The sequence below is a fragment of the Camelina sativa genome, chromosome 4 (genome assembly GCF_030686135.1).
Source record: "Camelina sativa cultivar CO46 ecotype springtype chromosome 4, ASM3068613v1".
In the NCBI taxonomy this organism is placed as follows: domain Eukaryota; kingdom Viridiplantae; phylum Streptophyta; class Magnoliopsida; order Brassicales; family Brassicaceae; genus Camelina; species Camelina sativa.
The window spans coordinates 7,229,601-7,239,024 of record NC_141883.1 but is presented as its reverse complement, the minus strand read 5'-3'; the positions used below and the strand labels follow the sequence as shown (position 1 = coordinate 7,239,024).

The 9,424-nt window shown below is 50.1% G+C and overlaps 1 protein-coding gene across 1 annotated transcript; it reads left to right on the top strand.

Moving 5' to 3' along the window:
• The first annotated feature begins 5,043 nt into the window (after positions 1-5,043).
• On the top strand, positions 5,044-5,836 carry LOC147945539 (uncharacterized). Its single transcript, XM_087509290.1, has 2 exons — positions 5,044-5,236; positions 5,304-5,836. The coding sequence occupies exons 1-2, from the start codon at positions 5,044-5,046 to the stop codon at positions 5,834-5,836; spliced, it is 726 nt and encodes a 241-aa protein (XP_087365416.1).
• Positions 5,837-9,424: the final 3,588 nt, after the last annotated feature.

The following is a 9,424-nucleotide window of genomic DNA, read 5'->3' as shown; positions in this document are numbered from 1 at the left end:
ACGAAGTGATGTTGGGTTTAATAATTATTATACGTTTCTTGGACCACTAGAGACTATTTGCAATATGCAAATTCATATCATATATTTGAGACTTGTCTCAAAGTTGACAAAAAACAATTACAGAAAAGGAGCCAAACTTAAGTAAAATATGTTAACTCGTTTAATCTAATAACTTATTTTTGAATGTTGGAGTACACGGAAAAAAATAATCTAAAAGATACATAGTATTTGTTTTTCCAACTACTAGGTTCATAGAGACTTAAAACCATTTTATAAATATGGTATTTGTTGGTGTTGGGTTTCGCTGGTTAGAGGCCTAATGGAAAAGCCCACTAAAAACTAAACGTCAACCCAGCAAATTGGTTCATGTCAGGCCCAGGAAGAAAGCTCGAGCCGAAGGGCGAAGTCAAACTGAAGATGAGGTCGGGAGGTCGAGGTTAAGATCGCGAGCGAGATTACAGGAGGAGTCGGGTTCATGGTTGAGTTTAAATATTCGTCTTTTGTAAAGAAAAAGAAGGTAATTAAAATGAGCACACAAAAAGAAATCAATAAAAAGTCCAGTTCGCTTGTTCTTCATTGTTCATGTCGATTTATACCGAAAGTCTGCCCTGATCTTATTCCTTAATCAAATCTTTCTAGTTGTTGTATTTGGTATCCAACAATATGGCGCCGCCTGTGGGGACTTAGGTCTTTCTATTCTCAAAAATCGATTATTCTGAAGAAATCTAGGCGAAATGGATCCATGCGCAGCAAACACAACCATCCCGGAAACTGTGTCACCAGTAGCACACCATGGATTCATCCCCAACAATGCCCCTTCTCAGGGTGCAAAAATACCAGCCCAGTCTGATCATGACATCTCGAATCCAATCAGACCTGTGACGGGTTCCTCAGGGGCGCGGATCTCACCCGTCATGGATCCGTCCCATCCCGAGATCCCGATAGCTCAATCCCAGGAGGCTCTGTCAGGATTATTCCCACGGTCCCTATGACCCTAATGGGAAACAAAAACTAGTCCCGGGTGTGGACTCGTTCTGAGAATAACAGATCGAACCGACCCGTGAAGCACCTAACGTCGTTGTCCTCCTCAGGGATTCCCGGCCGAAACGATCTTTCTGAGATACGAGGAATGCTTGCCGTCTTGATCGACAAGACTCAAAGCCATGACGCGACAAATCGGGCCCTCATGAGCAGGATCGAACGACACGAGCAAGAACTCGCGTCTCACGCAAATCTCGACCTCAATCGGGGCGCCACGTACCCTTCGGGGATAGTTTCAACTGATCCCATGGAAAGAGCGCTGCTTCGGACACGTCTTGACTTCGAGGCGGTCCACGTCACTCCACCCGGGATCAGAACGCTACCCATATTCATGCCCTCGGAAAACAACGGAGCTCCGAGCTCGTCAGCCCTAAAGGGCAACACGAGCTCACGACCTGACGAGCACCCCTTGATCGGATACGTCGGATCAGCCGAGCATATCATCGGTACCCCCGGTGCTCCTGAGAACTCCTCGACAAGAACGAATCCGGCGGAGTGGCTCGTCTTTTCCCTGGACTAGAAGCCAAAGATCTGATTCGGTCACCTTAGCTTGGAAGAAGATCGAATACTTGAACGACGAGGTCGCCCTAGCGGCCCTCCGGCATGGCCTATGGTATAGTTCAAAATTCCGAGAAGAGCTCACTGTCCGACAGCCACCGTCGCTCGACGACGCGCTCTACAGGTCAATTAACTTTGGCAGAGCCGAAGAGGAGCGAGCCGCTATGGCCGAGCTCCATAAGTCGGCAAAGGCATCATTCAACCCTTCCAAAAAGACTTTCAGGAAAGAACTATTCGAGTTTGGTCCTCACGTCTTCATGGTTGATTCCGAGAGCGCAGAACTGTGGGGCGCATCCTCGCGCGAAAGCACGAAACAGGAGAGTTCGGCGAAATCGACCTCAAAAAAGAGGGAGGGAAGGCAAGGGAAGCCAATGTGAAAACCAAGGAAACCGTCGCGAAACGCGAAAGAGTCGATGAGGTAGAGGGGTCTTCACCCCCTCCAACCCCGAAGAAACGTATTGACCTAGTTTTCAAAGGGCTCACCCTTTTTCGCACCTCTCCCATGTCGGTCTTTACCCCACCTCCGGCTCCTCGGAAGCTCGCAAGTTTCCTCCCAAACATCTCCTGATGTTTCGTAGACCCTGCCCCGATCCATAGGGTCAACTACATCACGGGAGGATATTCTTTATGCCGCAACTCAGTTAACTCGATCAAAGCGTATCAACGCAGGGTCGAGAGTTATCACCGAGAGAGGAAACCCCGCTCTGATCCAGATTACGAGATCACCTTCTGGGAAAGCGAGACCGCTGACCTGGATAAACCACACGACTACGCTCTAATCGTGAGATTAGATGTCGGAGGATGCGAGCTTTCTCGAATAATAATTGATACGGGGAGCTTAGTCGATCTCTTGTTTTACGACGCTTTTAAAAGAATGGGCTACCCCGACTCCGAACTAAAAGGGGCCAAAACCCCACTCACCGGGTTCGCCGGTGATACAACCTTGGCCAAGGGCACCGTTCAGCTCATAGTAGAAGCCAGGGGGGTACAGCGTCTGGTCGACTTTGTGGTCGTCGATCGTCCTATGCCCTTCAATGCCATCCTCGGCAAACCATGGTTGTACGAGATGAAAGCGGTTCCATCAACGTACCACTAGTGCGTTAAGTTCCCATCTCGGGGCGGGATCACAACCATCTATGGTAGTCAACGCACCTCAAGACAGTGTTATAGAGGCGGCTACGACTTAATGAAGAATTCCGCTAAATAGCAATTAATGATCGCTGACAAACTCGAAGCTCGTCAGCTCGCTAGCCGCAAAGACCCCATTGCGCGCGGACCCATAATGACCAAGGTCGACCAAGTTCCAATTGTGGAAGGACATCTAGAGCGATGTTTTGGGATCGGGACCGACCTGAACGCCAATACCAGAAACGACCTGATCCAATTCTTGGGTCAGAACTGCAATACATTCACTTGGTCCCCGTCGAACATGAACGGAATCGACATTAGCGTTACGTCTCATCAGCTTAACATTGACCCAACCTACAAACCGATAAAACAAAAGCGTCGCAAGCTCGGTTCCGAAAGGGCGAAAGCAGTGAATGACGAGGTGGACCGGCTGCTGAAAATAGGATCTATCCGCGAAGTCCAGTACGCCGAATGGTTGGCCAACCCTGTAGTGGTCAAAAAGAAATATGGGAAATGGCGGATCCTCTTCCCCATATCGACCGATTGGTCGAAGCAACCGTCGGTCACGAGATTTTGTCCTTCATGGACACTTTCTCGGAGTATAATCAGATTCAGATGGACCCCGCCGATCAAGAAAAAACAGCTTTCATTATCGATCGAGGCACTTACTGCTACAAAGTAATACCTTTCGGACTTAAAAATGCTGGAGCAACCTACCAGAGGCTAGTCAACAAGATGTTCGCCAAACACCTTGGAAAAACCATGGAGGTTTATATCGACGACATGCTCGTCAAGTCAATGCGCGAGCAAGATCACGTCTACCAGCTCAAAGAATGTTTCAAAATACTGAACCAGTACGGGGTGAAACTCAACCCGACCAAATGCACGTTCGGCGTCGCATCCGGCAAATTCCTAGGATATCTGGTCATGGAACGCGGAATCGAAGCGAATCCAAAATAGATAGCAACCTTGCCCGATTCATCGTGTGATCTACGGATCGTTGCCTCCCATTTTATCAGTTGTTGAAAGGTAACCGAAAATTTGAGTGGGATGACAAGTGTGAGGAAGCATTCCAAGAATTGAAAAAGTATCTCACGGAGCCTCCCGTCCTTTCGAAGCCAGCGGATGGGGAACACCTCTTCCTCTACATTACCAAGCTATCCAGATTATTATTCATAGTCCAAGCCAATCCGGCAGACTAGCCAAATAGGCTATAGAACTTAGCGAGTACAATATCGAGTACCGACCAAGGACTTGCGCCAAAGCACAAGTCCTCGCTGATTTCGTAATCGAACTCGCAGCGGCCAAAAAGGACACCGAGAACCACTCTAAGGGGTTATTGTTATACGCTGATGGAGCATCATCTAGGTAGGGATGCGGGATCGGAATTCGACTCGTATCCCCGACCAACGAAATCATGAAACAGTCCTTCAGGCTCGGGTTCGCGATCTCAAATAACGAAGCCGAGTACGAAGCCTTGATAGCCGAACTCCGGCAAGCATTAGGTGTAGGAGCTAAGGAGCTCACCGCTTTCAGCGACTCACAACTCGTCACCAGCTAGTACCACGGAAACTATGACACGAACTGTGAAAGGATGGATGCTTACCTCCGAGTAGTCCGGTCACTGGCAGAGCAGTTTGCGTCGTTCGAACTCACCAAAATTCCCCAGGGAGAGAACTCAGCCGCTGATGCCCTCGCCGCGCTGGCTTCCACCTCCGATCCCTCAGTCAAATGAGTCAAACCCGTCGAAGGCATAAATGAGCCTAGTATCTCCATCCCTGTCAAAGCCCAAAGCGTCCACCAGGTCGAGGCCGCCACCGGCCTCGATGGGGAGGAACCCGAGTGGACGCCCGACCAGGATGACGAGCTCCTGGATGATTGTATCTCCGGAAACGAGCACGAAATAGAATTGGAAACAGATTGGCAGGTCCTAATTCGCGATTATATCGAAAACGGAACTACACCCAAAGATTGATGGCAAGCGCGGAAGCTCAAGGCATAAAGCGCGAGGTTCTGCATTATCGGCGAAGAGCTGTACAAGCGATGCATCTCCGGACCTTACCTTAAATGCGTATACGGGAATGAAACCCGAATCATCATGAAAGAGGCTCATGAGGGTCCCTGCGGAAATCATTCTAGAGGATGCTCGCTGGCCCTCACAATAAAACGGCAGGAATATTTCTGGCCAACCATGCTCGCGGACTACAACGAACACGCCAAAAAATGCGACCCTTGCCAACGTCATGCACCCATGATTAACCAGCCCGCTGAGATGATGAGCTCGGTCTCCGCTCCTTACCCTTCATGTGATGGTCAATGGATGCCATTGGACCTCTCGAGCAGTCGGGAAAACGACGTGTGACTAACCTGTTGGTTGTAACCCATTACTTTACTAAATGGATCGAGGCCGAGTCCTACCAGTCTATTAAGGGGGAACACGTGAAGGATTTCCTTTGGAAAAACGTGTTATGCCGGCACGGAATCCCCTACGAAATCGTAACCGATAACGGTACGAACCTGGTGTCCTCCGCGGTTCAAAAGTTTTGTAACCCCACATACTTCCCGGTATCCCCAAGGAAATGGACAGGCCGAGGCCGCCAATAAACTGATCTTGCACAGTCTCAAGCGCCGTTTGACCTTTGCAAAGTCCTGTTGGGATGCTCAGCTCCCCGGGGTCCTTTGGGCCACCCGGACAACGCCACGTGGTAGCACGGGTGAAACCGCTTTCTCCCTATCCTACAGGATCGAAGCTGTAATACCGGCAGAAATCTCCGTGGGCAGTATCCGCCCAGTTGTTTCCCCCGAGAACGAGGAGGCGAACAACGAAGCACTACGTGATAACCTCACCATCATTAAAGAGAAAAGAGAGCGAGCCTACGTGCGAGTTCAAAACTACCAAATCGCCATAGCCCGCTTCTACAACTCAAAGATCCGGCCTCAAAGTTTTGTCGTCGGAGATCAAGTGCTCCGTAAAGTGTTCGATCACAGAAAGGAGAAGAACGCTAGGATAATGGGGATCAAGTGGGAAGGACCCTTCCGTATCACCGAAGTCGTTCGCAATGGCGTATATCGCCTCGAGGACGAGAGCAGCAGAAAAGCCGAGCTCTAGCCTTGGAACGTCATGAATCTCAAGACGTACTTCTAGTAAGTATTGATAATAACTGAACTACGATTTGGCTTGATCCCTTTACGGGGTACGTAGGCAGCTCGATCCCTCGAGCGCAGCCACCTCTCCAATATAACTCTCTCCATGTTTATAACCACTCCACCCAAATAGAATGCAAGCTTTTCGCCGCGACCAGATTCGCTCATAAGCATTACATTACTTCAATGTCCAATAACTCTTGCCAATCACAAGATTAAGTAAGACAGTTCAAAACCAAAACAGACAAACAACAAGAACGCCCTTGGGCATCACATGCGAGTTTCAAATAACCTCGCTACCCAACTTAGGTCACTTCGAATCCCCCGAACACCTCTTCGATAGTAACGGATCTAACGGAACTTCACTAAAACAAACAGCGCCCAGCTGTTCCACAACCTCACGCGGAAATAAAGACTATCCCGCTACCCAACTCGAAAAACCTCAGAATTCAACAAACGTCTCCATGCTCGAGCGACGCGCTCGATTGTGAGCTTTTCAAAGCTGACACAACGGATCCCCGGTAAAGGTTCCCCGGAACCTACCACTCGCACGTCCGCCTGCGATAGCCCGCGATAAACTCATGTTGATCAGGCGAACGAAGAAAATAAAAAGTGATGATAAAACTTACGCATTCTAAGTAAACATGAAAGACAAAATTAAACAAAAAAAAAGGGATCCACTGCGGGCAAACAAATCAGAGTTTAAAGATAAAACGAAACAAAGTTATTGAGAACAGCAATCAGACGTCTTCCCCCCCCCCGTTCCAACCTCCGGATCCACTGCGGCGCTTGCATTTCTCCCATGCTCGTTCAGACCAAGCGGGACCCCCTTTCTAGCATCGAGCTTGAAATCTGTGGAAGATCAAGCTTGCTCACCGATAAGTCCAAAACCACCAAGGAATCGGACCTAACCGCAAGGACCGCCCGCTGAGTTTCGATGACCTGCAATTCCTCCGCGATCGACGTCCTCCCCTCGTCGATCTATTTGATCATGAGAAGGTTGGACTCGATCTCTGCAAGGTCGCTCTCAACCGCGGTCTGCTCTTTCTTCCTTTGCCATTTGCTCTTCACCGAGTCCAAAACTGCCCGATAGTCTTGGGACATCATTTCCTTGGCATCACGAACCGCCTAACGGGTTGCCTCCGCGTGCCACTGATCAGCCCGTGCCACCTTTTCCTTCAGCCATCAGTTCTCTTTTAGCAGGAGGTCCCGGTCTCTTGTCGCTTTGGCTTGAGCATCCCTGGCGGAGGAGAGGTCGGCTTCAGCGGTGAGCAGCTTGTCTCGAACGCTCCTCAAGGAAATTATCTCACTCTCCAGGGACGCGACCTTGTTGTTTGCAGCTACCTCCCTTTCTTGCCAGCGTTGAGTGCCGTCGTAAGCTCGTGAACCACCCTCGTCGTATTCTCTAGCTCAGCAGCCTGCGGGGTGTCCTTCAGCCTCCGCTCATAGAGCGCCACCAGCTTGTTGTCAGCGGCCACAGACTGCAAGCAAACCAAAAGAAAACAAAAAAAATAAACATGGTACTTGTGTCAAAAGGAAAGATGGATAAAAGAAAGCAGAACTAGGCCTGAACAGCGGTTCCTCAATTTAGCTTACTTTTGCGTGAGCCGCCATCGCTTCGATGTAAGCCTCCCTCTCGGTGAGGTCCTTCACCAGCAGGACTTGACAGTTGGCGGTCTTCAAGTGCCGGAAGAGGGTGGCCATCCCAAGATGGTCTTCCACCACGGGGGAATCTCGAGAGTGGGCAAACCTCCAATGGAAAGGGCGGCTGGATGATGAGCCGTTCCCGGAGGCAACTGGATCTCCAGCGGGGGCTTCGGGGTTACCTCCTGTGGGGTGACTTCCTCGGCTTTCACGGCTCCTCACCTCAGGGACCCGGGGGTTGTCTGTGCGAGCCCTTTTCGACAGCAGGGACGGCTCACCATGAGTTGACTGCAAGCTGACAAGCATTATCTCCTTGGTCGGCACAGAAGGACCAGCCAGGGTCGCGGGGGTTTGATTGACGTCCTCACTACCTACCCGAGATGGGGTAGGCTGAACGGCGCGAAGGGCAGAGGCTAACGCTGCAACGACATCACCGGCGTGGACCCTCCGAGATGGCTGCGACTGCTCTCTAAGCTCGCGAAGTGACGGCTTCCTGACCATGGCGCGTTGGGGGTGGAAGTCGAAGACAAACTCAAAATATCTGATCACGTAAAAAAACAAGGGGGGGGGGGGGGGGTTAAGCTATTCTCTTCTTTTGGAATCTTATGGCTATGGGGAATCGTAACTAGTAAAGGAAGGATCGTTACCTCTACGAACGGGAGAATTATCCGCACATTCACTCCTAGCTTGTTCAGCAAGGGGCGGCGGGTTCGGATGTACAACGGGAACAGTTGGGACCGGAGCAGGAACGGCTCGAACCAGCGGGGCATTGAGAGCTGCTATGATGCGGGTTCGCGTAAACGAACTCCACCTAACTTCTCCTCCTCGCAACCTCTCTGTTAGTACTCGGGTCGCCGAAGTGTTTGGGGGCTCTCCGGAATCTGTCATGCGGAAAATAGAAGAAATATTAGTGCGATAGCATGAATATTACAGTCACAGCAACGACGGAGGACTACAAGTGGCCAAGAGGTCATTCTGACCAACGCAAACGGCCCATTGGGTTGGAAGATGAGCAAAATTGAAGTCTCCCACCGACGCTGGAGTGACGCGGAAGTAGAAATACTTCTCTCTCCATCGCCCGTCTTTTCTGGGAAGCGCCTGGATTATCTCCGAGCCACGGCGGCGACATGTATAGAACGTCCCGGGAAAGCCAGAATTGTGCTTGATCTGGTATAACCGGAGGACGTCGTCCACCCCGACCTCGAGTCCGATTTCACAGCCTCTAACGTATATTCCCATGACGTGTCGCACGAAGTTTGGACACATCTGGGAAAACGCCATCCGAAGGCGTTGAAGGATCTGTAAAATAATCTTCGGGATGGGGAACACGAGCCTGCATCGTTTGAAGTACGTGGTGTATGCGCAGCAATAGTCCGGGGGGACAGTCTCCGGGGTGAACGGATCCCTGGAACGTAGTATCATCTACACGTTCGGGGGTACTTCATGTATTTGGCGGAGGTCGGTTAAGTGTTTGACTGACGTAATCGGCGGGATGTGATTTCCCCAGAGTTCAGGAGGAGCCATAATAACGCAAACAAAAGGCAAAATCAACTAGACAAGGCGGAAAAAGATAAACTTAGCAAGAAGGATGAGATAAGGGAACTAACGAGCAGAGAGTAGATCTCATAAATTATTAAGCGAAGAAGAGAAGAGGAAAAAAAGAAAATTACCATGAAGTAGTGGACGAGTGCGCGATTATGACGAGATGTGTGATTCATGACTTATAAGTCATAATGGCGTTGGTTTTCGTAATCCCACGAATCTCACTCCCTTAATCTGAGCCGTTCAAACCTTTCGCCTCCACCGTTGGATTTTAGGAGAGAGGAGGTAATCATCACGGAGATCTCGGAAGAAGAGATTCGTTGTGTCTTCCCCGAGGAGGATCGCGAAACCAAAACGACGAAAGAGA